The sequence below is a fragment of the Choloepus didactylus genome, chromosome 4, assembly GCF_015220235.1.
Source record: "Choloepus didactylus isolate mChoDid1 chromosome 4, mChoDid1.pri, whole genome shotgun sequence".
Classification (NCBI taxonomy): Eukaryota; Metazoa; Chordata; class Mammalia; order Pilosa; family Megalonychidae; genus Choloepus; species Choloepus didactylus.
The window spans coordinates 76,735,886-76,762,971 of NC_051310.1; the positions used below are offsets into that span (position 1 = coordinate 76,735,886).

The 27,086-nt window shown below is 48.7% G+C and overlaps 1 protein-coding gene across 4 annotated transcripts in view; it reads right to left on the reverse strand.

Annotated features, from left to right (window-relative positions):
- Window positions 1–1,890: 1,890 nt before the first annotated feature.
- Window positions 1,891–27,086, reverse strand: part of FAM189A1 (family with sequence similarity 189 member A1) — a 496,302-nt gene continuing 471,106 nt past the window's right edge. For 2 of the 4 annotated variants that reach the window (XM_037832874.1, XM_037832872.1), the window contains 6 exons: window positions 24,572–24,732; window positions 23,960–24,095; window positions 15,925–16,000; window positions 7,586–7,756; window positions 6,169–6,243; window positions 1,891–5,320 (listed from right to left, as the gene is read on the reverse strand). In XM_037832874.1, the coding sequence (XP_037688802.1) occupies window positions 4,995–5,320; window positions 6,169–6,243; window positions 7,586–7,756; window positions 15,925–16,000; window positions 23,960–24,095; window positions 24,572–24,732 (945 nt within the window). In that variant the 3' untranslated portion in view covers window positions 1,891–4,994. The remainder of the gene's footprint in view (window positions 5,321–6,168; window positions 6,244–7,585; window positions 7,757–15,924; window positions 16,001–23,959; window positions 24,096–24,571; window positions 24,733–27,086) is intronic. The other 2 variants (XM_037832873.1, XM_037832875.1) reach the window with 2 other exon arrangements.

Genomic DNA, 27,086 nt, shown 5'->3' on the forward strand with positions numbered 1-27,086 from the left:
CAGGCACACTGTGCCCCTGACACTCCTCCACCCACAGGGCTCCCTGCCAGGTGGGGATGAGGAGAGCAACATGGCACCTGCCTCTATTTACAGTCTACACACACACATCCAAACACATGCCCCCCACCCCACTCCCAAAAATAAAATCAATCAAAGAAAACCTGCAGCAGAAAAAAGCAGATCCACTGACTGCTGCCATCCCAAGGGCAACAGGTGACAGGTGTGAATCACAAGGGTGAGCTGGGTGCGGCCACTGACCACAGTATTACTGGTGTGTAGGTAAAGTGACACATAGTCTAGCTCAGTCCACTAGAGGTCACTGTTAACTGATGTCCTTTTGTCTGGAAGTCTTTTTTTTTTTTCTTTTTTGGCCCAGGCCTTGAAGATGACGCTGTGACTTAAGAAGCCTTACCATGCAGTAACTAACCTGTGTTGCATGCAGCTGACCTTAGGAAGACTTTGCTAATATCACTAATAAACCTGAAGTCATGGCGACACACGGCTGATGCAGCTGGTTTGTTCACAGGCACCTCGTGTCCCTCTCGTCCCCTCTCTCTGGCCTGGGGCCCTGCCCTAGGCCTTCTGGCGGAAGTGGCATTCCTTCCCATCATGGCCCAAGTCTGGGACTGGTGTGTGCACCCCGAAGAGGTCAGAGGGTGGGGGTCACTGAGTGAACTGGCCTGCCCTGGGCTCCCCACCTGCCTGTCCCAGGATGAAGACACGATGGCCGGCAAATTGAATAAGCTGTCCCTGAGTTTTTCCAGGGTTGACATTGAATTGTCTCTGGGAGAGATGAATGTGCATGTGTGAGTGTGTGTGTAACAGAAAGGTGAGCCTCCTACCTAGCACCTCCTCTCACCTGCAGGGGCCTCTGGACAAGGCCTGTCTGGAATGATGACAGGAGTTGGACAGTACATCTATTGGGTACCTTTCTCCAGGGCCACCATCTGTGGTGGCTCCCAGTGTTGGAGGCAATGAGGTCACCGTGAACCTCATTAGCCTGGGGTCTCTGGCTGAGTAGGGCTCAGGGCTGCCTACAAGCAGTGCACACACCCCTGCTGTGGGTATTGACAAAGCACCTTTGTGCCCTGGGTTTGGGTCAGAGTGAGGATTCTTTTTCTTTCCTGGCCACCCTGAATTATGTGTGTCACAGACACTTATGCTGTGGCATGATCATCCGTGGCCTGTCAGAAACAGCCTTTCAAAGCCACCTCTAGTCCTGCACCACCCTGTCCTGAGGAAGTTTCCAGTGTAGACTCAAAAAACAACACCAAGGAGGAAATTAAATTATAAAGGGCAGCATGTAGGCTTTCTCTGACACTTTGAATATACTGAGAAAGTAAAAGTGGAATAGAAGTGTTCACTTGGCCAAGAAACAAAAAATGCTAGCCAGGAAGGCCCACCTGCTTGGGTAAAAAAACATCACATGAATAAAAACCGGAGGAGAGGGGCCTCAAGTCTCCCAGGGGTACCCCCACATTGCCCAAGACAATGTAAGGGAACAGGTGCCAGAGAGGCAGAGCCATAGTCAGGACATGACACAGACACAAAGGGACAATGTAAAAAGAACCCAAATTGGAGGAGAGCTCTGAACCACACACTGCATTACTCCCAAAAGCCCTCGGTGCCTGCATCTGTTGGGGGGCAGACAGGGCCAGCACTGGTGAACCTGCCTGTGTCCAGGAGCCTCCCCTCTTGCCTTCACAGCCCCAGGACCCGGCCTTCTCCAAAACGACTGTGGGAAGCAGAGGTCTGAGGCACGGAAGGCCCAGCCCGAGCCCTTTCCTCAGACCCCACTTGCCAGCAGCACACGGGCTCTTGGTTTCCGACTCAGTGCCAATTAGTCCTCAGAGATGCAGAGGCCAGAGATACTTTTTATTAAAACACTGGTCATTATTAAAACACTTTGAGGTACGTTAAATAAATACAACCTTCAGGTGGTACAAACAGGTCTTGGGTGGCTTGAAAACAATTTTGTATAAAGTCTGCCTTACTAGCATCTGTGAACCAGTACAGTTGAGAGGAGAAAAAAACAATCCATCTGAAAGAAGTTGTTCATCACGTGACTTGTTACAAGCATTCACTTGGTATCATTGTCTTCCAGCTGAAGGAAGAACCTTGAGTCCTTTGGATGGTATGTTCCCCTTTCCCTCCTCGTTGACCACGTGGTTGGGGTCAAATCCTCTTGGAGTAGCGGGGAGCGAGCTCAGGACCCAGTGGCAGCGCTGCAAAGGGGTGTCCTTGTACCTCTGTTTCCAGTACAGTCTGCTAATGCAGAGCAGGGCAAACAGGGGCTGAGAAGCAGGGGTAGAACATCATCCCCAAACCAGCCACAGATGGGTCCATTTCAGATACAAAAAGAGCAAGAACTGGAAAAGCTCCAAGGTGGGAAAAGATGTACCACAGGACGGAGAGGGAGGAAACCAGCTTTACTCCTGACCAGAGGCCCTGGGTGCTCACTGCTGGGGCTCTTGGTTCCCAGGATGCCGCAGAGCCCGGGGGTGGAGGCACCAGGGCTGGGGAGTCCAGTCACCCACCAGCACCCCTCTCTCCTAGAGGCCTTTCCTGGAACCTGGGTCTCTCCTGGATGCAATGGAGCCACCCGAGGCCTGGAGAAGGTCGGCCTGAGGAGGGCACAGCCAGGCCACCTTACCAGCACCCACCACTGCCCTGCCACCTTTGTTCAAGGAGGAGATCAGCCAGGTTGCAGGCCAGTGATATAAAACTAGGAACCATTTCCTCATTTGCAAAGTACGAATTGCTATGAGAGCAAACACAGATGAGTGTGAGAGGGTTGTGCGAATGGAAAAGCATTTCCAATAAGAGGCTGGAGGCTTCCTGGGCAGAGCACTCCAGGGGAGGCAGAGCCTGGGGCACAGATCCCAAACTGCAGAAAAGGTGCACTGTCTACTGCAGAGAGCAGAAGGGAAGGCAGCAGGGGAATAGGCCATGGCTGCAAGTGAAAAACAAGAATGCCCCAGCTCCCCACTGACCCTCACAGACAGAGTTAAGGGAGGGGGGCTGGCCACACTTGAATTGCAGCCAGGTCTGAGAACTCGGGTTCAGCCCAGGGCCCTTGCTGTGTGGAGCCCCAAGCCTGAGGTGGGTCCCACTAAGCAGGCAGAGCCCCTGCAACTCTCCCCCAGAGACCCTGGCAGTGCCCTTGGGTCAGAGGGCAGGGACTTGGGGCAGTGAAGGCTTCGCTTGACGGCTTGGGGGAGGCCACTCTGAAAAACCGCCAATTAACTTGAACTGCAAACTTGCTTTGTGGGACTTCAAAAGCCCTCACTTGAGAAAAATGAGAGTGGATTTCCCCTTTTTTACAGTCTGAATAAAGTGCTCATCAGTTCATCTCTAGTCTGTCTTTCATGGGAAAGTCATGGTTTCCACCTTCAAAGTTTCCAATTTATACTTCCCTGCTCTCTAACCTCTGAGAGGCAATGTCCATCCAATAATATCCATAAAACAATAAAAATGCTTGCAGCTGGGGCCCCCACTGGCCCCCACACGTGGGCTCTCCCAGGGAGGGAGGGAGCTCCAGGCATCTGGCTGGAAAATGCTCCTGCCTGTCCCTTCCCAGCGTCCAGCCCCATGGAAGCCCAACCCAGCGCATGAGATAAAGTGGGGTAGCGCTGAATATTGGGTGGCGGTGGGGGCAGGCAGATCTCGCCAGGCCAGTGAGCTGTTGGACTAGACTCGAAGCGACCAATGCAGGAGCCACCAGCCACACGTGACCGTTGAAATCGAAGTTAAGTAAACTGTAAATGCACTTCCTCAGACCCACTACTAGCCCCCAGGTCAAGGGCTCAACGACCTCACATGCCAGTTTTGGGTGATGCAGATCCAGGCATTTCCACCACTGCAGAGAATTCTCAAGGATAGCACTGCTCACTGGGCACTTTTTGGAAAGAGCACCCGCAGATGTTGCTGGAATGTGCCATGGGTGTGGGGACGGGAGGAGGGAGTGGCAAGAAAACCAAATGCCCAAGGTGTCCTCAGAGAAGGCTGAGGGTGTCCTGCTTCTACATAAGATAACAGACTAAATAAATGCCCCTACAGCCTACATCCTCCAACGCAGAAGTGTTTGTTGCTGTTCTGGCTGGGAAGGGACCATTCTGGGATATCAGAGACCTGGGTTATCAGGAGGTACATACATCTGGAGAGACAGCCTCTTTCCCCCCAGACCTCCACCCACCAGGGCCAAAGGGTCCTGGGTCAGGTCAAGGGAAAATCCCCTAACTAATGGCTTGGAACAGGTGCTCATTGCTAGGGGACAAGCGACAACTCAAATGTATCTGCTCCCTCCTTGAGCCAGCTAAAGGGTGAGTGTGGAAAGAGGGAACCCAGAGAGAAAGTGGGGAAGGGTTAGAGAGGGCTGAGAGAGGGATCCACAGCAGCCCCTGCATCATCCTCTGCCCCCCGGGAGCAGCCAGGCTGTATCTTTGTTTGCACAACAGCCCCAAGGCCCTGGGGGCAAAAAAGTTGGCTTCCCACTGTCACCTCTGCTAAAATGACTCATTTTCCTTAAAGCTTGGATACTATCATGGTTTGACTAGAGAGTGATACAAACCACATAGGAAAATGGTCTCATGACTCCATGTCATCCTCTAACCACAGCACATGGAATTAAGTTGGGGTGGTGGGGGGATAATTCTGCTTTTGATGATCCTCACTTTGAAGATATTTAGTCTTTGAGTGACAGGAGTGCCACCTAACACTGTACTCGTTTTTGTGTAATTCTGGTTTGTTCCAGGAGTCCGTGCCTGGTAAATCCAGAGTTCATGATGGTGGGAATTGGAGGAAATGTCATTCCAAGAAAACAGATTGAGGGACGTCGAGTTCTTGCCCAAGCCTCCCCGAGGACCTCACAGAAGTCCCCATCATTGTCCGCTGCCCAGTCGGGGCTCAGGGCCTCTCCCCCAAGCGCAGCGGCTTCTGGCAGGAACAACCTGTGGCACTGGGGCATCCGCATGGCTGTCCAGCCCTGGTGTCCTTCAGGCCTGGTCTAAGACATTCGCACCGAGGAGGCCATCCTCCACCGAGTGCCCCTCAGAGGGGACCGTGGAGTGGACGGAGCTGACCACGTGCTGCACCTGGGCCGGGGACACGCAGTGCGTGTGTTCTAGAAGCTTTGCCACCAGTACCCTGGTGTCCGAGTAGGCCTTACTGTCCACCCACGAGTGCGGCTGCTCCTTTGACGTGGTCTGCGGGGCATCTGGCTTCAGCGACTGAGCAACTTTCCAGGCATCACTTTGTTCTCCAGATGGTAAAAAATGGGGCTGATGTGCAGAGGACGCCACAACGGAGCGAGACGTGGGAACTAAAAGGGAAAATAGATCATTCGAAAACAAACCCAAACCAAACATGAATGGTGGCTGTTTGATTATTTACAAAGCAAATAAAGGTGTGCTTGGGACCAGCTTTCTGCTTTGGGTCCCATCTTCCTGGATGCTAGCTTCCTAGGTGCACCACTGTCCCCAGAGTCCCTGACTCCTCTCGGCCCTGCATTCATCTGGCATTAACCAAGAGGGGCTGCAGCCTCTTGGAGCTGAAGAGTGGGGAAGGGAGGGCAAAAAAAAGCAACAGATCAGGCAGAAGACGACAGCCATGTGCAGGGAGGGACCTCCCTTCCATTCACCTCTTTGCTCCGATTCCCAAGATAACCAGTCTTCCATGGCTTCTAGAGCCCCAGGAGGGCCGAGAGCAACTCTGGGTGGTCCATGGAACAAACGCTGGTCTGCTGGCACCTCGGAAGAGGCCACCACGAGGGGGTCAGATGTGATTAAGGCCCAACTAAGTTTCAACTAACACAGAGTAAACGCCTTCTGGGTGACTTGGGGTAATTTGAGGTGGCAGTGAGCCAGCCCGGCAATCGAACATGAGAAGTTATAAAACCAACAACTACAACAAAAAACTCACATGTGGGGGCAAATCTCCTTCCAAAATAGACTCTCAGAAATGAAATGAGATAAGGAGCTGACTGTATGTTAAATTCGTTACAGCCTCTAATATAATTCCACTAAGAAAGGAGGGAAGGAAAAGCTCAGAGATGGAGAACTCACGTGCCTAGGTGACAATCTGGGGAGCTGGATTCAAAAACAGTGCAGCACATCACCCACCTGCCTATTTCTCATGGACACAGAGCATTTTGGAAAGCAAGCATCTCACCGGTCACTAGAGCCGCCCGTGACATTCCTGCTTCCAGATCTTGGCTGCCTGAGGGTGCATATGAAATGGCATCACCTTAACCAGAAAGAGGATTCCGTTAACACATCAAAGGGGAAAATGAATTATTGAGGAAACTATAATAACCCTGCATCTTAGATGCCAGAAAAGCAGAAAACTCCTGAGCTCATGCCAAGCTGGGCACAGCAGCACAAGACGCCCTGGCAGCTTACAGCTACACTAGGCACAGTGGGGTCTCCAGGTCCTCCACTGTGTGCCCGCCGCCAGGCAGGGCAGCCCACAGGTGCCACAAACAGAACCAAGGCCATTTGATGTGTCCATCCATGGGTGAGTTTCTTAGGGACCCTGGAGGGCACAGGGCCACGTGCCTGGGTGTCAGGAAGCAACCGTGCGGAGTTTTACCAGTGTCCCCTTTCAGAGCAGAATCGCGCCATCTCTTCCCTTCATTTCCATCCCTACAATGCCGTGCTCCACAGAGCACAAGTGTCACTCTGGGGGGACAGGCCAAAGGGGTCCCAGAGCCGACCCTTCAGCACTTCCAATCGTTAGGCTCCACCTCCCACCTTGATGCATGACTGTGAACAAGGAGGACCAGGGTTTAGCCCTCATGGGGCAGAGTGAAGATGCAAATAAAGCATCAGATGCTTTAAAGAATAAAGCAGCAGATGTGGAGATTTTCAGAGGAAGACTGGGATAGAACTTTCTGCATTTGAGCTGGCAACTGAATGTAGGAGGAGAGTGGGGAATGCTGGCCCAGAGGCATGCAGATGCAAAATCTGGTGCTCAAATGCTTCCACGGGAGGACACCGGCAGGCAGCAGACTGTTGTGGGTTCCTAGTTCCTTCCAGGGATTCGATTTTTCCAGGGCACAGGCTGGCACTCTTATTAGGGGTTCAGTGGCACCACCCCTGAGGCATCCTTGAGCCCTCTCTAAGGTCTTCTCACTTTCCTCTTCCCCAGAAGTACCCCCTTGTGATAGCATCATGGCTAAAAGGCCCACCAACCTTTATCACACCTATCCAAAATTAGCAATACAGGGCAGGAGCCTGGATTCACAAACTTCAGGGTGCACAAGACTCCCCTGGGGCTTTGTGAAGCTTCATGAAATTCAGATTCCTGGCCCCCACACATGGCTGGGATTCGGGGCTGGCTGACCAGCCTAGTGGGCTGGGAGAGTGGGGTGGGTGAGTCATGGCAGCCCTTCTCCCCAGTCCTCTCATCAGCAGGAGACCAGAGGCCACCCCTCACCCCAGGGCTCAGGGGCCTCAGACATCAATACCCCTTTCCCCATCAGGTCCCCGGGCAGGGCTCCCGGGGCCTGGCCTCTACTCGGAGGACACCAAGACAAAGCAGGGGCCAGTGAACCACTGGGGACCCAAGTGAACTGTCCCTGCCATACCTGCGAGGTGGGATACACATGAGGTGGGGTCGCTGGCAGAGCGGGCCACACGCCCTGAGTGGCAGGGCAGGTGGGTGACAGATGGGGCACTGTGGCTGTCCGGGGAGGGGTGGCTCGGGCCTGGTATGAGGGCACCCTCGGACGTTGGGAGGCACATGCTGTCCGCAGACTCTGCAAGGCAAGACGGGTACCAGGTTAGGGGCTGACACCCATCCTGTTCTAGTTTGCTAATGCTGCCAGAATGCAAAACACCAGAGATGGATTGGCTTTTATAAAAGGAGGTTTATTTGGTTACACGGTTACAGTCTTAAGGCCATAGAGTGTCCAAGATAACACATCAGCAATTGGGTACCTTCACTGGAGGATGGCCAATGGTGTCCGGAAAACCTCTGTTAGCTGGGAAGGCAAGTGGCTGGCGTCTGCTCCAAAGTTTTGGTTTCAAAATGGCTTTCTCCCAGGACATTCCTCTCTAGGCTGCAGTTCCTCAAAAATGTCACTCTTAGTTGCACTTGGGGTATTTGTCCTCTCTTAGCTTCTCCGGAGCAAGAGTCTGCTTCCAACGGCCATCTTCAAAATGTCTCTCATCCACAGCTCCTGTGCTTTCTTCAAATCTGTCCCTCTTGGCTGTAGCAAGCTTGCTCCTTCTGTCTGAGCTTATATACTGCTCCAGTAATCAAGGCCCACACTGAATGAGTGGGGCCATGCCTCCATGGACATTATCTCATCTGAGTTATCACCTACAGTTGGGTGGGTCATATCTCCATGGAAACACTCAAAGGATTCCAATCTAATTAGCACTGATACATCTGCCCTACAAGATTGCATCAAAGAATATGGCTTTTTCTGGGGGACATAATACATTTAAACCAGCATACGTCCCCTAGCACCAAAGGCTGACCACAGAAAGCAGACATGGTGTTCTCTTCACAGATGGCTTCTAGGGCTTGGAAGGCTCACTGCATCCCCCAGACAGGCCATCCCTTCTCAGGGCTGGAGGTATCACAGGGTCCCAGGGATGCCTGATGAGCAGGTGGGGAGCCCCAAGAGACAGCAGGGTGTCCCAGCCAGGGCCTGGTGGGCCTGAGAATCTGTCCAACCCCCCAGAGCAGGGGAGATCCCAGGCCTGGAGTCAGACCAGCTGGGATAAACCCAGCCGATGCAATGCCTGCCTTGGTTCTCAAAGTATGGCCCCAGGACCAGCAGCATGGACCTCACCTAGAAAGGCTCCACATCACCTGAGAAGTCTTAGAAATGCAGATTCTTCACTCCATCCCAGAACCATTGACTCAGAAAGGCCAGTGGTGGAGCCCAGCACTCTGTTTTGCCCCCTCTCTAGGAGATTCTGAGGCACATTAGAGTTTGAGAACTGCTGCTCTGGGCCAAGACTGCTGGTCTGGTCCTGATCTATCCCCTCACCGCTCAAAGTGAGTGGCTCGGACAGGGTACATGGCACCCGGGCTGCACCCCAGATGAACAGAATGGGGATCTGCATGCACACTAAACTTGGGAAGCACTGCATCTGCACCCTTTCCTGCATTCCTTCCCAGAGGCTGGTCACCTTGCTGGGGAAGATGCTGCAAAATGAGTGGCTGGGCAGGGAGGCGTTCGGGTCTGTGGACCCTGATCAGGAACCAGAGGGAGGCCCAGGCCAGGAGGAGTGTGTTGCAACCAGCCTTTCTGTTCCCACCTGCTCCAGGCTCCCCTTGCATCTGGGCACCTGTGCTTTACGGGTGACAGCCCACCTGGTCCTCACCACCCACCTGTACAGCATACAGAGGGTGAGGAGAAAGGACCACAAACCTGTAAGTGGTGGAGCTGGTGAGAAGCAGCCCAATTCCGGCCCACGCTTGCTTAACAACCCACCGCACTGTCTATCGCTACCCCCCTCTAATGGCAGTTTGGGGACCATTTGTGGTCCATTTGGAGAAACAAAAAGAGGAACAGTACCTCACACATCATAAGCTCTCCCCGCAAAAACATTCTTCAGGAATATTCATCTTTTTTTTTTTAAGATTTCATAAAAATATAAAAGCATCTATGAGAATAATTTTACAAACTCGGGGTGAAGAAAGGCTTCATGGACATGACATGATAAATTTGATGACACAAAGAATATAAACTGCAAAAGGCATCTTAGCTGCAGAAAAAATAAAGGCAAACTTAAAAGTCCTCAGCAAAATACATATAAGACAAATCCAACTGGACATTAAAAGGATTATAAACGAGAAGCAAGTGAGTTTTATTCCAGGTATGCAAGGGTGGTTCAACACAAGAAAATCAATGATGGAGTCAGACCAGCTGGGATAAACCCAGCCAATGCAATGCCTGCCTTGGTTCTCAAAGTGCGGCCCCAGGACCAGCAGCATGGACCTCACCTAGGAGGTCACACCACATTAACAAATTGAAGGGAAAAACCACATGATCATCTCAATTGATGTAGAAAAGGCATTTGACAAAATCCAGCATCCTTTTTTGAAACACTTTGAAAGACAGGAAGCTTCCTCAACATGATAAAGGGCATATATGAAAAATCTGCTAACATCGTCCTTAATGGTGAATGACTGAAAACTTTCCTTCTAAGATCGGTAACAAGACAGAGATGCTCACTGTCAACACCATTACTCAATATTGTACTGGAAGTTCTAGGAAGAGCAGTTAGGTAAGTAAAAGAAATAAAAGGCATGCATATTGGAAAGGAAGAAGTAAAACTTTCACTATTTGCAGATTACATGATCCTATATCTAGGAAGTCCTGAAAAATCTATGACAAAGCTACTACTGAACAAGGTCAGCAAAGTGGTGGGATAAAAGGTCAACATGCAAAAATCAATAGTTTTTCTGTATACTAGTAATAAGCAACCTGAGAAGGAAATCAAGAAAAAAAATTCCATTTGCAATAGCAACTAAAAGAATCTAATATCTAGAAACAAATTTAACCAAGGATGTAAAAGACTTGTACACATATAACTACAAAACATTGCTAACAAAAAATTAAAGAAGACCTAAATAAACGGAAGGACATTCCATGTCCATGCATTGGGAGACTAAATATTGTTAAGCTGTCAATTCTACCCAAATTGATTTACAGATTCCACGCAATCCCAATCAAAATTCTAATAGCCTACTGTGCAGAAATGGAAAAGCCAATATCAAATTTATATGGAAGGGTAAGGGGCCTCAAATAGCCAAAAACATCCTAAAAGAGAAAAAAAGAGTTGGAGGACTCACACTTCCTGACTTGAAAGCATATTACAAAGCTACAGTGGTCAAAATACTATGGTATGAGCATAAAGATAGACATACTGACCAATGGAATTGAAATGAGAGTTCAGAAATAGACCCTCTCATCTATAGGCAATTGACATTTGACAAGGCTGCCAAGTCCACTCAACTGGGACAGAATAATCTCTTCAACAAATGGTTCTGGGTGAACTGTATAACCATATGTAAAAGAATAAAAGAGGACCCCTATCTCACACCTTATACAAAAATTAACTCAAAATGGATCAAAGGCCTAAATATAAGAACCAGGACTATAAAACTTCTAGAAGAAAATGCAGGGAAGCATATTCAAGATCCTGTGTAGGCAATGGTTTTGTAGACTTTACAACCAAAACATAATTAAGGAAAGAAAAAATAGACAAATCAGACTTCCTCAAAATTAAAAACTTCCATACTTCAAAGGACTTTGTCAAGAAAGTGAGAAGGCAACCTACTCAATGGGAGAAAATATTTGGAAACTACATATCTGATAAGGGTTTAATATCCAGAATATAAAAAGAAACCCTACAACTCAACAATAAAAAGACAAACAACCCAATTGAAAAATGGACCAAAGATTTGAATAGACATTTTTCCAAAGAGGAAATACAAATGGCTAAAAGCACATAAAAAGATGCTCGTCTCAAACTATCAGGGAAATGCAAATCAAAACCACAACAAGGTATCATTTTACACATCCTAGAATGGCCACTGTTAAACAAATAGGAAACTGCAAGTGTTGGAGAAGATGTGGAGAAATAGGAAAACTCATTTACTGCTGGTGGGAATGTAAAATGGTCCAGTCACTTCTACTTCCATTATGGAAAAGTTTGGTGCCTCCTCAGGAATCAAAGTATAGAATTGCCATATAACCTGGCAATCCTGCTACTAGGTATATACCCAGTAGAACTGAAAGCAGGGACTCAAACAGACATTTGCACACCGATGTTCATAGTGGCATTATTCACAATTGCCAAAAGATGGAAGCAATACAAGTGTCCATCAACCAATGAATGGATAAACAAAACTTTTGTGTTTCCACCCACACACACACACAATGGAATATTACTCAGCTGTAAGTCCTGATGCATGCAACAACAAAGATGAACTTTCAAGGACATTCTGTTGAGTGAAATAAGCCAGACAAAAAAGAACAAATAGTGTATGATCTCACTGCATCAGAGATCACAGAGTCAGAATCTAGAATATAATTTACTTGGGGATAGGATGGGGGTAGAGAATGGGAAATTGGTGCTTATTTGTACAGAATTTCTATTTAGGTTGATTGTAAATGTTTGGAAATGAATGGTGGTGATGGTAGCACATCATTGTGAGTGTATTTAACAGCACTGAATTATGTGTGTGAATATGGTTGAAAGGGGAAATTTTGGGTTGTGTATGTTACTAGAAAGAAAGTTAGGAGATAAAACATGGGACTGTTTAACACAGTAAAACCTATTGTGGACGATGGACTGTGGTTGATAGTACAAATATAAGAACATTCTTTCATGAATTATAACAAAAGTACAGCACCATTGCAAGATGTTAATAATAGGGTGGTATATGGGGAAAATACACCTAATGTAATCTATGGACAATAACAATAATATTTTAATACTTTCATCAATTGTAACAAAGATACACACTAAGTAAAGCATCAACAATAGGGGGTGCATGGGAATACTGTATTTTTTACATGACTTTTCTGTAAGCCTACAACTTCTTTAATTAAAAAATAATAATTTAAAAAATAAAAAAGACCAACTGAGAAAGCATACCTGCACTAAATATGAAGTATTATGCTTATACATTATCTCATACATATATTTTAAAAATTTATTTTCTTATAAATCAATGAAAAGATAAACACTGCAAGAGAAAAATAATAGATCCCAAACTGCCATACCAATGGACAATACACATGTAAACTCAGTACTCTGGGTGTGTCTGTGTGTGTATGACATTAACCTATAAGAGTGATAAATGTCTTGTGATGTTGGGTAGATAAACTAGTAATAAAAATTTTCCAGAATGCAATTCGGCCAATATAATAAATTCTAAAATACATATTCCCTTGAATTCAGCAACGTCCCTTCAAGGAATTGATTCTAAGGAAATGATTGAACAAGTGCTCAAAGATGAATGCATAATGTAGAAAAGAATAACACACTTTGCTTTATCAGAAAATTTCAAACCTAGAAACTGTAATTAAAAAAACTGTATCAAAGCTGTATCAAAATTATCCTCTAGTATATTTCATAGCAGTATATTAAAATTATTTTGAATTATATCCATCCCTGCTGATTCTCCTTGATCCCAGTTCTCTCTTTATGTCAGTGATAACCAATGACTGCGTTCCTCATAGAAATGGAGGCATAGGGAGACAAATGTGAGTTAGCTCAGAATATATATAATTAAATGAAACTTACAGGGTTAGTATAACATTACAGGAAAACCTCATGGCCCAAGACTTGTAACTCTCATTTTTGTACACCCTTATGTCAGTTGTATTGTGCCTGTTTTCACAGCAGTCATAATCCTAGTGGACTTCCAATTTTTCACCTAAAAGATAACAAGCATTTTTCCTGATTAATGTGTAACAATGAATTTAGCATATGTCACATGTTTTCCTTGAATCTCATTAATGGATTCATTACTCCCCCAAGTTCTCACTGTATCAAAAACACAACAATAACCATCTTCAGGTGTAGTTTCCTTCTTTTGTATTACTCCCCCAGGGCAGTTCCAGAAGTGAGCTCATCATATCTAATTGCATAAATATTTTTATGGCTCTTTAATCAAAACACTTTCCCAAAAGGGTGGTCTGATTTACAAGCTACCAGTCCAGATGGAGGATAGCGGCTTCCTGGTGGCCTTGCCAGCAGCCACATTTTCATTACTCTTGCTATTTTAGTAGATGAAAAGCAATACCAGAATCTACCGAGAGACAAACGAAAAACAAAAACCTTCTATAACTAACAAGTGAATTCAGGAAGGTTGCAGGATACAAGATCAACACACAAGAATGAATCAGGTTTTTATCACCTAATCAAGCATGTATAGTAACAATGACCATGCAGAAACAGAAATTAAAAACAAAATACCACTTATCATCATTCCAAAGAAAATGACATACTTAGGTAAATACTTACAAAGTGTAAGTGGTATCATTACCAGGGGAAAGATTAAAAGACAAGCCAGGAACGCATAATTGCAGTAAATATGAAAGTGTCTTAATCTTATACATGATCTCATACAGATATTCAACAAATGTGTTTTTGTTAAAATCTGTAAAAAAAAAAAAAAAAGAAAAAAGTCTGTATGTTGAAAAATTACAAAATTGTGATGAAAGAAATCAAAGAAGACCCAACTAAATGGAGACAAGCTGTGTTCATGGATTGAAGATTCAACCTACTAAAGATGTCAACCTGCCCAAATTGAGCTCTAGATTTAATGAAATGCTATCAAAATCCTAACAAGGACTTTTTTTGTAAACACAGAGAAGTTGGCTCTAAAATTGATATGGAAAAGCACAGCCCCTAGAATAATTCAAATGATCTTGACAAAGAATAACCAAACAATAACCAGATAGTAAATCTTACTGTACAGCTATAGTGATCAAGATGGTGCCTTATTGGCCAATCAATGGGACACCCAGAAATAGCCCCTCACAAACACACCTAACTCATTTTTGACAAAGAGGCAAAATCAACAAATGGTCTGGAGCAACTGGATATTCATAGGCAAAAAAAAAAAAAAAAAAAAAAAAAAAATGAACCTCCACCTCACCTCACCCCCTCTGCAGAAATGAACTGGCGGAAGGCTTCTCTTTTTTTCTTGACCTGCTCTCCCATGAGCCTCTGCTCAGGGCTCCTGAGAGTACTCCTGGCACCCAGGGGGAGCATGCTCCAGAGCTGAGCCCTCCACCAGGAGCCTGGGTCGTGGAAACAGCCCTGAGTTATAGGGTCAAGCCACAGAGTCAACAGATGCAGCCCTGCTGAAGCCCTGGTGAGGAACACCCCAGACTCCTCCCTCCATCTCTACCTGCGCAGAGACGATAAATGGGGATGGGCTCTATAGCCACCTTCCCAACCATACCTTCCTCAAGAACACGTGATGCATAGGAGCCATGTGGCTGGAATAAGAATGCTGGGGGCCAGTGTGGGCCATGTTGTGGCGGAGGGGTTGGGACACACGGAGCCATGAAGAGCCCCTGGGGGGTCATTGGGCACCACCTCTTGGACCCAACTACTGATGGATCCTTGGAGATCATTCCCGAAGCCCCACACCTGCAAGACATGCCCCCAGTAGGATGGCCCCTTTCTACTTCCCTTATTTGTTCACTAAGAGTTGGGGGTGGTGGGATGCAGGGAGCTCTGGAAATATGACTGTGTCCCTTCCCAGGACCCTCGGATATCTGACACACTCTCTGAATAGGCCCATGCACATAAACCTACCTGGGGACCTCAAGACAAAGCTCTGAGGTAGCACTCGCCCTTCCTATTTGCTCTCTCTGCTTTTCTGACCCCGTGGACAACCTCCCACACTCTGCGGGTCAGTGATTGGGATCTGATGTTTGGCATTTGTTCTTCAGTGCCCTCCAGATCAGACATCCAGTCTCTGCCCTCCAGCCTCCCCCTCCACAGGCAGGATCCTGGGTTGCTGGGTCCAGCCCACCCTCCTTCTGAGAGAAGAGTAAAGTGACAGCAGCCGGGCACTGTGGGTGTTCCAGAAATGGTCGGTGCTGGAGCCTCACGATCCCAGATGAAGTAGAGCTTTCCTTCCATGCATACCCCTCAAGTGAGAGGGCACTGGGGGGAGAGGGGACAAAGCTCCCCACCACCCCCAAAGCTGAGGTCTCCCAGGTAATGGACTTACTGGATGCAGGCAAAGAAAGAAACATGGAGCCTTTATATGGTGGTTAAAGAGAAAGGCTATAGCAAATTCCATCCCCTTAAAGTGTAAGATATGGTAGGAGGGAGGTTTTGGGGGTGGGGGTAAAAGAGAAGAGGAGGAGGAGGAAATGCCATTTGAAAACTAGAGATTTATCACTTCAGGTAAAGAAAGGAGTGAGATTACCTTGGGAGCCGAAGCCGGCCGTGGCGTTCGGGTCCTCCGAGCTAGACTCGGTCACCTGCTGATCTAGACTCGTGACCTACAGCAAGAAACAAAGCATCCAGGTGGCGCTTCTGTGGGCTCGAGCTCCTGTAGTCTGAGGAAGCATGACTCAGCAGCTTCCAGGCATAAAGGCTAACTTTGATCTTGTCTTCCAGAAAGAAGCATGGCAAGATGTGCACTGCCATGTCCACCATCTTCCCCTAGCTTACGGGGTGGGTGGGGGTGAGGCACGCTTGCCAAGCACTTTCACCATCAGAGCTCCTGCCCCCACTCCCTGAGAATCCTCCAGGGCCACCTTGACCCCATTCACCTTCCACTTCTGGGAACCGGGGTCACAGCACCCAGGCAGGACAGCCCCTGCCCTCCCTCCACCACCGTCTCTGGCCCACTCTTACCTCCCAGCTCCCATGCCAGGAAGGATAATCCATAGGGGCATAAAGTCACGAGACCCACCCTTGTTCTGTGCCAGCGCAGTCTGGCTACAGAACGGGCATTTAATAAGTGGTTATCACCTGAAGGAGCTCCCAAATGCCTCCAGAGCTTGCGATCGCCCTCTCTTTTGCTTTTTTGTTTTAACAGATGCTCCCGAGGCACCCTCCTGCCCTGAGCTCAGGCACAGGGTCGGGTGCCCACCATGGGGCATTGTACCAGCATGAACAAGGACCCTAGGGCCTCAAGCCCACTTGGGGGCTGCACCCCAGACCCCCATCTTGGTGGGACAGGCAGCTGAAGTGTGCAGCACGTCTGACCATCAACATGCTTTTGCAGCTTTCTTCTTGAACTGGGAGGCACCAGAGAGGAGAGGGAAGCCACCCCCTCATCCCTGTCTTCGCCCTGCCCCTTCTTGGCTCCCCAGGGTGGCCCTTGGCGAGCCCAGGAGCTCTAATCTCTGTGCTTTGGGACATAACAGCCTCGCACAAAGGCCAGGGAGCTGCATGAGGTGAGCTCTATCTCAAAAGCACGTGCCCACTACCATGTGCCCCTATGCTACTTCAAAACACAATTTCTGAGTCCGCATGCTATTCCAGAATTGCTTTGAGGGCACGCTTCCAAATAATGAGCTCCGGGGGAGGCCGGTGAAGGAGCGGTGAGCTCAGGTAATGACACGTCTGCCTCCCTCTATCTCCCCACCATCTCCATCCGAGAGCTGGTTCGTTGCTTCTCTTTCATAAACCAGGCTGGCACTTTGGCAGGTGCTCAGGGCTATGGCTTTCATACCCACACAGAGGGTGTGAGCTGATCCCTGCAGCCCGTGGCTGGCTGGGAAGGGCGAGGGTGGGGACAGTGGTTCAGAGAGAGAGAGAATCACAGGGGGAAGCAAAGAACGAGCCATGGGGCAGCAGTCTGTGGAACAGAGCACCCCCAAAATGCTCCTTTTGATCCTGTTTATAGTCTTTAAAATAACACTGAACATGTTTTCTGCCTTCACATTGTCCTCATGGTGTTCTCTTTTGGGGTCTGATTTCTGCTGGGGAAGGAATCTGGCCCTAGAAAATTATACCATCTTTGGTGCTTACCTTCTTTTTCACTGTCATCCCTAGAAACCAATAATCAGTTTTGGAAATATTCGTCAAGCATCTTTTGCTGAATCACACACCAAAAGAACAGTGCCTTAAAGCTTTGTTTCCTTCCATAACTGTCTTCCTGAATCTAACCTGATTTTTTCTTTTTGTGGGATTGGTGGCAACTTCGAAACCCTGCTGCCTGAAAAAGGCCTCTGTTAATAAAGAAATATAAATAAAAGAAAAGGAATAAAATACACACCGAGACAAGGTCAGGAGGAAATTGGACTCATTTCCTAACTTGCAGCTTCCTTCTGGCTTCCTGTCAAATTTGATTCCAAGGGTCGACAGCTCCCAAGAGCTCATCTATCACCTTGCCCAAGCAGGTGTCAAGGGTTTAATTTGAATTTGGCCTTCTATGACGTCAAAAGCCACCTTACTACACTAAAGCTGTGGGGGGAAATAGCTTTTCAGTTCACATAGCATTTTCAATTAAATATAAAGGCAGCAGAAAAGGTGGAGAAGAAACATATTTGTGGCACAGAATTTCAGTTGCAATTTGAGCTTAGTAGTGAAGGTTCATAAACATAGCTCCTTGCAGAAGGACAGGTGGTGAGAAAACTGTTTCAAGGTGAGGCTGCGTGAATAACTGAACATGGGACATGCAAAGTCCTGCACATATTCATTCTTGGATATTTTTACCTGTCTCAGTAATTGAAAAAAATCAATTGGCATTTAGGCAACTAAGCCAGTATCCCTGCACGAAACTTTTTTTAAAGAAAGTTCTGAGGCTAAGACACTCTGCATAGAAATTACACCCTATTTCCTAAGTGAGGTCAATCATTTATAAAGAGCTGTTCTTTACCATGATGAGAACCATGAATTAAGATTTTTGGCTAGTGCCTCAAGGCAATCTTTGAAGATACTTTGCCTACAGATTTTTAAATGTAAAGATCATTTAGTTTGAAAATATAACTAATACCCTTTAGAATTCAAGGTTAACTGTACCTGGGGTGAGGTTCCTCTCCAAGTCTCAGGTTTCCTTCCATCCACCAGCTTGTCACCAAATTGAATTTCCTCTAGCACAGGTGGATTGTACCAACCCCATAGGCCAAAGGACCGTCTGTGGTTTGATAACTGGAGATCATAAAGTCTGCAGCCCAAAATATTTTAGTGAATCCTCTTTGTGTGCCTGAAGCCCCACAAGCAGGGCTCTGTGCTCTCCCAGCTCCAAGCCTGCCAGGCTGTGCCCTTTGCCTCGGGTGACCTCTCTTTTGTTTGCATGTCCTAATCCTACCCAAACTCCCAAGCCTAGTTCTTCCTCTGAAGTCCCAAAGCAGTTTAGGGATAACTGCTGGTTCTCCCAGGAAAGGGATTCTGACCAACCCATCCTTCCATGATCCATGGGGTAGAGCACAGTTGTAAATGGTCACTGGAACACAAGCTTTTCATTCAAACAGGAATATCAAACTGGTCCATTCTCAAAAACTTTCCTGCTACAGAAGGAAATTCTCATCTTGCGATCCTACTGAAAAGGAGTCTCAGACTATGGGGAAGAGAACCATGTCTCAAACTAAATTGGACTGGAACATTCCATATGGCTGAATGGGTCAAAATGAACACCCTCAATCCAGGAGTGTATTATAAATATCTTCTAGATGAACAGCTGTCTCCAGCCCCTGTAAAGAGTCTTGCACACTACAGGCTTTGCTTGTCTGTCAGTCTGCCTGCCTCTCATTATCCTAAGAAGAGCTGATAGGTAATTTACATGCCATGTGTCCTAACAAGGGGAAGCAATTAACCTCTTCCTCACCCAGGGAAAAGGGGGGAAGCTCCCTGCTATGTGGAAAGGTCCAGACGGGCCACCCCAGGGGATGGTGCAGCTGGTGGGCACAGCCTTCCCTCTGTGCAAGGTAATGGATTTCACTGACTTCCAGACTCTAAGAGGTGTCTGTGGAATTGAAAAGTGTTCGTAGACCTCTGGGGTCAAAGATAATCAGCCCGGTAAGGCACAGGCTGCCTCTTGGGGGTTGGGGATGGGGGAGCTACAGCAGTCCCTGATCACCAGATGTGGTTCCAGCCCCCCAAACAGGCAGGCCCAGAAGGCAGCAGTGCAGACAGGGGGTGGGCGATGGCCGGCCATTCTCCAGCAGATAGTGTTTGTGCCAATCTGGTAAACTGGAGGCTTCTGAGCAAACGCAAGCTAATGAGAGACAAGTCTTTGACCTAAAAGCTTTTCTCACCAAAATTCTGGGGAAGAAATCCCAAGGTTGAGAATTCATTGGGAAGGATTTCAACTAGTCTTAGAACCAGTATCGCCATCTTTTGGTATAGCCCATTCTTCAGAAAAAACAATTCTTCAGAAAGCTAGAGTAAAATTGTGATGAAACACTAATGAAATATCTTTCAAGCGTCCAAATGTGGTGTGGTGCACTGAATGCCACACTCCAATCCAGAAGCTACTTTCCAGCAGGAAGGACCCTTGTGCAGAAGGCCGAGGGCTCCAGGTGCAGGGGTCTGGGTAGGGCCATGGTCTGAGGGATGGGTGCCCAGGACACCACACAGTATGAGGCTCCCAGATCTCCAAATCATACCTCAGAAGGGCTCTTCTGGAAATGGGAGCAAGGGGCTTATGGAGGGAAGGTGTGAAGCCAACCCCAAGTTGGCCCCTGAACAGGAATTCTGCTATGGCAATGGAACAGAGCCCTCACACACCCCTGCAGGCTTTTGTGGCCTTCTCAGGTGGGCCTCGCACAGCCACTGGTTACAGGGCAGCACTGCCCACCTGCATGCCTCATCCATCTGTTCATCTCTCCCTGTGCTCTGGGCCCACCCCTCGTGCCCTGACAGGGGCTTTTCTCCATCGGTGTCCCTGCCCCTGGGTTGGCACCCCACCCCCCACCTTTGACGGCCCTTCCTCCATCTGCTCTGTAACATCCTCCAAGCCCCATACCCTCTTCCCTCTTTGCCCACTCTCCTGTCTTCTCTCTGCTTCCTCTTTGCCTAATATCTTGAAAGAATGGCCTAGTCTGCTGGTCCTCCAAGTGTGTCCCTGGAGCAGCAGCAGCTACTGGGAAGGTGTTAGGAATGCAAATTCTTAGCTCCCTGCACTCCCAAAACTGGGAAACTCTGGGTGTGGGCCCAGTAGTTGGTATTTTGACAAGCTCCCCAGGGGATTCTGAAGCACATTCAGGTCTAAAACCCCTGGTCTGCTCCCCCATCTGTCCCCCTCACTTACCACCCCCTACCAGATACAACCTGGCTTCTACCCCAGGGTTCATGAAGTGGTTCCTGCCAAGGACGCCAGCAGCCCCCAGTGAGTGGGAGGTGGGGTCACCCCTTCACAGCCTCTGGGGCAGTCCCTGAGAATCCAGGTGGCTGGGGACCCCATCCAGGCTCGGCCTGCCCTGTAGCCTGCTGTGGGCACCCCTTTACCCAACCCTCAGCTCCATTGGAGACAAGCTCCCTCTCCTCTGGCATCCTCACTCCCTCCCTGGTTTCCCAACCTCCTGATTCTGTCTAACCGTGACCTCTCTCCAAGGTCCTGAACATACCCAACCCACTGCCCAGGGGACTCACTTGGAATCCAGGAAGCCACTCATAAGTGGATAGCCTCCACCTAGCTCACTTCACTCCAACACGCATGCATGCTCAGGCTCCTCAGTTACCGTCCAGGGCTCCCCCTTGCCCCAGGTGCTGCTGGCCTGGGCTCCCCTCCAGCCCTGACCCTGGGACCCCTCAGTCCCTGCAGGCACCAGGCTTGGACCCCCTCCCCACTGTGAGCTCTTAGAACGTGCTGGTCCTTGGCCTGCAGTGCTCTCCCTCAACTCCCCTCCTTAGCTTCCAGCAGACCCTAGCTCCACTGTAGCCTCTCGGGTCCTCTGGGTCACCAGGACTCCAAGCAGCCAACAGCTTTCCCTGGTAGCACTGGTCTCATTTGAAATGCTATGTTTGCTGAAGGACCCACATGAAGGGTGCTCACCAAGCTGGCTTTTCCCATCTCTGGGTTCCTGGCACCAAGGCCCAGGCTGGCAGAGAGTAGGAACATAGCAAACATCTGTAGGATGGATGAGCAAACAGACCTGCCTCCCCTGGTTTTCTTAGTCAGCTGCCCTCTCTCACCCTTCCCTCCTACCCCCACCCTCCTGCTCCCCAAAGTTGTCCTGGCTCAGGCCTGGCACCCTCTGCCTATCTGCACCTCCCACCCCATGCAGCCAGACAGTTGCACTGATCACACCAAACCCTGCCTGATGCCGCAGGCTGGTTCCCCACTGTTCCAAGTAAAGGAATGGACCACCTGGCAGGTCGGGGAGACCCTGCAGCTGACCTCATGTTCATCACAGGCTCATCCTGCGGGGACTGCTGTTTCTGGCCATGCCACACCCTCCCACCCTCTGAGCCTTCACACAGGCTGATCCCCCTCCCAGAAGCACCCCGGCCAATCCCCCGAGCTGGCTGACCATGCCTGCCGAGCTGGAGGGCTCAGCTCACAGATCCTTCTGGAGCCCCCCAAGTACAGACCCAGCCCCTGCCCAGAGCACTGACAGGACTGTTATCACCACAAATGGCTTTTCATTCATTCATTGATCATACTGACTTGAGCTGTTTTTATCCCAAACATTTAGCTACAGGCTGCTAATGAAGAAAAATAAACTTCTTCAGGAAAGCGGAGTTCCCTGGTCAGGGCAATTTTTGAAACTATTCAAGAGAATGTCAATGGTTATGAGTTGAGAAATGAGATTTCACAGTGGCACTTTTTCCTCTTCACTACAGAATTCCTTCCCTCACAAGTAGCTTCCACACATCTGTTTCTATTAGGGACAGGAAAGGGACCAAGGGTCTTTGGCTGTGTGTCCTGTCTAACAAGCCTGCCCTGGATATTAAACTGAGACAGAAGCCCCTGAATATGGCGGCAGCCTGAACCCTCTGCGGGGGAAAGCAGCTGTGACGGGCCAGGCCTGCCCATGCACCCCTGGGAACCTTCCCGCTGGCCGCGGGCTCCCCGGGGCTGAATGGGTGATGAGCAGCCCCTCCCACAAGCAGTGTGCTCAACTGTTAGGCACCACTGAAGGCAAAATTCCTATCGCAAATATTTCCATCTACATGCACTAAGGATTTAATAATCCCATCTGAACATGCCATAGAAGCTTCCAGAAGAAGTCATGCCTACTATTCTCAATATTTGAATATCTGTCCCACCACCTCATGGCCTGGAGAACAAGTGGGATGCTGTGATAATACAACATGCCCAGTGGTTGTTTGGCAGTTTGCATTTCTTCAAAGGGTGGCTGGGAAAGGGCCAGCCCTGGCCCCGGGCTACACACCCAGTGGGTCCTCAGGTTCTAAAAGGGGCAGTGCAAAGGCACAGGTGTGCCATTGAAGGTCTGGGCAGGGTGCCTGCACTTGGGCCAGAGTAGGTTGTATGGGGGTCAGCAGGGAGAGGGGGAGCCAGCCAGGCCTGAGCTAAGCTCGTCTGTACCAATGACTGACTCAAAAAAGTGACTCGGAAAAGTGTCTGCCTGTGCATCAGGTTGGGTGGCCTGTCAGGACAGCCCCCACAGTTGCTATTAAGACCAAAGGGGGTTTGCCCATGGCACAGCAGTAAGGCAGCCCTTTGGATACTCTGGTCATTGTTCCGTCCACTCTCCTGGGCTTGGTGTTTAGGGCTCGGAATTGGCTACAGCCCAGCCCTCATTAGTCATTCAATATTCAGTGATGATGAGTATAATGACAGTAACTCCAACAAAAGTCATTGCCTTTACTGAATTTTGCACTTACCACAGGCCTGGGCTGGATACATTACCCGCATCTTCCCATTTCACCTGAGAGCTTGGTGCTATCATGATCCCATTTTACAGATGAGGAAACTGCGGCTCAGGACATACATTGAGTGCCTGTAGGTGTCGGGCACTGTGACAGTGTCAGAGTTCCTGGCAGTGCCCAGTGTTCCTGGCAGACACCTGAAACTCAGAAGCCGATGTACTTCCAAGGCCCAGGCCAGGCTGGGGATCCAGAACTGCTTTCTTCCCTCCCCAGCTGAGGATGAGGGCTGAGAAGTCCCCTCTTGTGGCATGTAATGGAGGGCCCCAGGGTGCTGATTTGGAATGTCCAGGGATCCAGGCACACCCACCAGTGCTGAGTCCAGACACACCTGTGTTGCCATGCACAGTCACAGCAGCTGAGGCAGGAGGCCCAGGGGAAAATGCCAAGGTCCCACCAGCCTGGCTGGCTGCTCTGCAGCACCCCTGACTAGTCCTCTGAGCCTCCTGCCTCAGCTCGACCACAGGGCTAAGAAGACCAGCAGCCCACAGGACTGCAGAAGGTCTTAAAGAGATGCAAATGCACAGCACCTGGCACCCAGCGGGCCTCAGTTCAGGATGGTCATGGCATTGCATACGCCACCAATGCAAACACTGCCACTGCAGCTTCTCAAGGTACAGACAGGCCCGGGACAGTCCCCTGGGAACTGGTCTTGTCAGGGCCCCAGGCCTCACCTGGCTGGCAGGGGTCTGACCCACCACGGCCTCGTATGGTGGAGGGAGCTCAGCAGGGTAGAGCAGGCCGGGGCTGTTGATGGCAACGTCATACAGAGTGCTGAACGGAGAGGGAGTGAGGTTCAGGTGCAGGCCCCTGAAACGGCAGAACCATGGCATCGTCATTCTCTAAGAGCCACCAGAATGCCACTCATCAGAAGTTCCCCCAGAATACTTGTCATGTTTGTGAAATAAAAGCCTATTTGTTTTTGTCTCTGGAACGACAGCAACATTTTCAATAAACGCTAGGGCCCTGTCCATTGAAATTAAAATAATCACACGGCCGATTAAATCTTTAATTAAATTTTACATGCCGTATGAATGACTATAATTTGATAGCAGTTCTGCATTCAATTAGAACATAATAGAGCTACTCTCATCTGGAGAGGCCTTCTGTTTTATTACATTAAAAAATGCCAATAGAAATGTCCTTTTCACCTCTCGCTCCCCACTCCCTAATCAAACCTGCTTTCCTATTCTTGGTCTTCACTGTTCCACTTCTCCCCTGAGAAGCAGCATGGCTATTTCAACTTCCAGGTTTCTCCTCTTCAAGGCCTAAAAGGAGAGACACACCTCTGGGCGTCGCTTGTGGGTGTGCAGGTGTACTCCGGGGGGTAGTATGGCGGGGGCGGGATGGGAGGGGTGAACTCGTCGAAGTCCAGGGTCTGATGGAGAATGGTGCCGTGAGGCGTCAGGCAGGCCGCGCTGGCAGAAAGGGACCTCTGTGGAAGGAACTGGAAAACGGAACGAGTCAGAGTTATTTGGGACAGCTTGTGTGGCTTGTGTCTAATTAAGCTGATTATACATAAGCTGTAATTACCAGGTTTTGAATGTATACAATTTAATCCATCAAGCCAAGACGGTTAAACACACCCTTTGAAAAGACAGCTCCACGAGGCATGCCTCACTTCAGAAGCCTCATCGTTTTTGGTTTCCCACACCCTTACACGGAGAGCCTGAGTTCTGAGCCAAAATACACCCTGGGAAGTCTGTGATTTTCTTCCTACCAGGTGGTGGCTTGACTGATGTGCCCCAGCAAAACGCGTTCTTAATCGTAGTCTGCACTCCTATTTATAAACACAACCTTCTGAAGATGTTATTTAAGGTGAGGCCAGCTGCATCAGGGTGGGCCTTAATTCTTATTAGAGAAGGACTCATAAAGAGAACCTGTAAGTCACAGAAGCTAAAAAGGAGAGGACAAGGCCATGGGATTGGAGGCAGACCTATAAGCCAAGGAACCCAAGGAACTGTGGGGAGCCAACACCAGAAAGAGGCAGACTTTGGGGGAAAGCAAGCCTTGCCGATATCTCCTAGCTTGAAAGGCACAAGCCAGTAAATTCCTGTATTTTAAGCCACCCCACTGTGCGGTATTTGTCATAGCGGCTGGGAAACTAAGACATACCACTAAGCCTGGTTCCGGGTATACTACTCAAGAAAACTGCAGTCAGAAGGGTGTCTGACCTCCAGGGTTTGAGATAGCATTTTCCAAAGGGTATTCATGGCAAAACTCCAGACCCACAGGGATTTTTTTTCTTTTTTTTGAAAAAAAAAAAGAAAAAACTTACTATAATTAAAATAAATTTGGGAAATGCCTCATATTATACTCCCTTCTTGGAGTACTGCAATGTATATTAGTATATTAAAGGCTCTGGGAAGGCCTGCATTGAAAAGTCCGTTTAACTTTGTTTAACTCATTAACCCAACCTTTCTCACATACTTAAATAGGGACCCTTTTGGACACCTAATATCTATTAATATTTTGCAGTTCAAGGGAATTTGCACTCTTTGTAAAACACTGCTCGGAGGGGAAAGCAATCCTCCATGAATCCAGACCAGTCTGTGGGCTTAAAATGCTGATACGCTGCTTGAGCAAACTGAGGTAAAGTTTAAAGCTTTAAAGACATGAATGTTGGGCTCCACGAAGGGATAATGAAAACATTCAAACAGGTGTGGAAGGATTGGAAAGATTTCCGCAGGTAGGCTTGTGGAAAGGCACTCCAGACTCAAGAAGAATGGGTGAGTCAGTGAAAGATGTGTTTAAGAAAAGCAACTAGATCAGGCCTTAGATGACGATTCTTAATACTGGGGAAACTGGGGAGCCAGTGAGGGTCCTGAAGCCAGGCTGCAGTGTATTTGAGGCTAGGACTCACAGTGGAACGTGTTTGCACTAGTACAGCTGATGTCTGAGGTTGGGATTCTGAATACAGTCAAAGGCTGAGAAATCAGAGGGCTCTGGCCTGATGGAGAAAAGAGGGGCCATGTCTAAACATGTAACCCAGTCACACTACAATGGGCTCCGGTGTAGCCTTGGTCATTATAACACACTGAGCACATTCACTGCCTTTCCAGCTGATCTGTCCTGTGGCTTTGTTTGTTAATTGTCTGAGATCGAAGTGAATCCACAGCAATGAGCAGGTCCGATGTGTGTCTGTCCCCCTCTACCTCTGGAAAGCTGTTACTGCACAAAGCTAGTAGCCAGGACTAGGGTAGATGGCCTTGAAATCTCAGAGGGAAATATTGTAGTCTCTATCAGGAATTAGGAAAAGCAGCAACTTGCTCAAGCAGAATGAATGAAATGCGAAAGCCCAAACCACTTTCCCATTAAGGTACAATTCCCTTAGGAATAAAATGACAGGCATTTTTACTAGACAGCCTAAGAGCTCCAAAGTGATCCCATTAGCAGGTTTAAATGAGTAGACGTCGCCATACGCCAGAGGCCTTTTAAAGGTTGAACAGCAGGCTCCACATCTGCTATAAGCTCCAGACTGCCTTCCCAACACTGTGCTGGCTAGCTTTATGGAAGGATCTCAGACGCGGCTTGTTCCATGCAGAGCCTTTTACCTTTTGCTCTTCAGCCTCCCCAGCGAGGAGCCTGCAAATCGGCCTGCACCTTCCCCACTCCTCCTCCTTCTGTTCTCCCAACGTTAGGGGGTAGAGGCTGCTTCCTGCAGCTGTGAATCTCCGGACATCCTCAGCACTCCCTTTTGCTCCTTCAGCCTTCTACACTGGGCAACCAACTCCCCTAGTAATTGTGTTGAATCCCAAGGGTCACTCCTTTAGCCAACTGGCCCTCACCATCTAGGGTCCA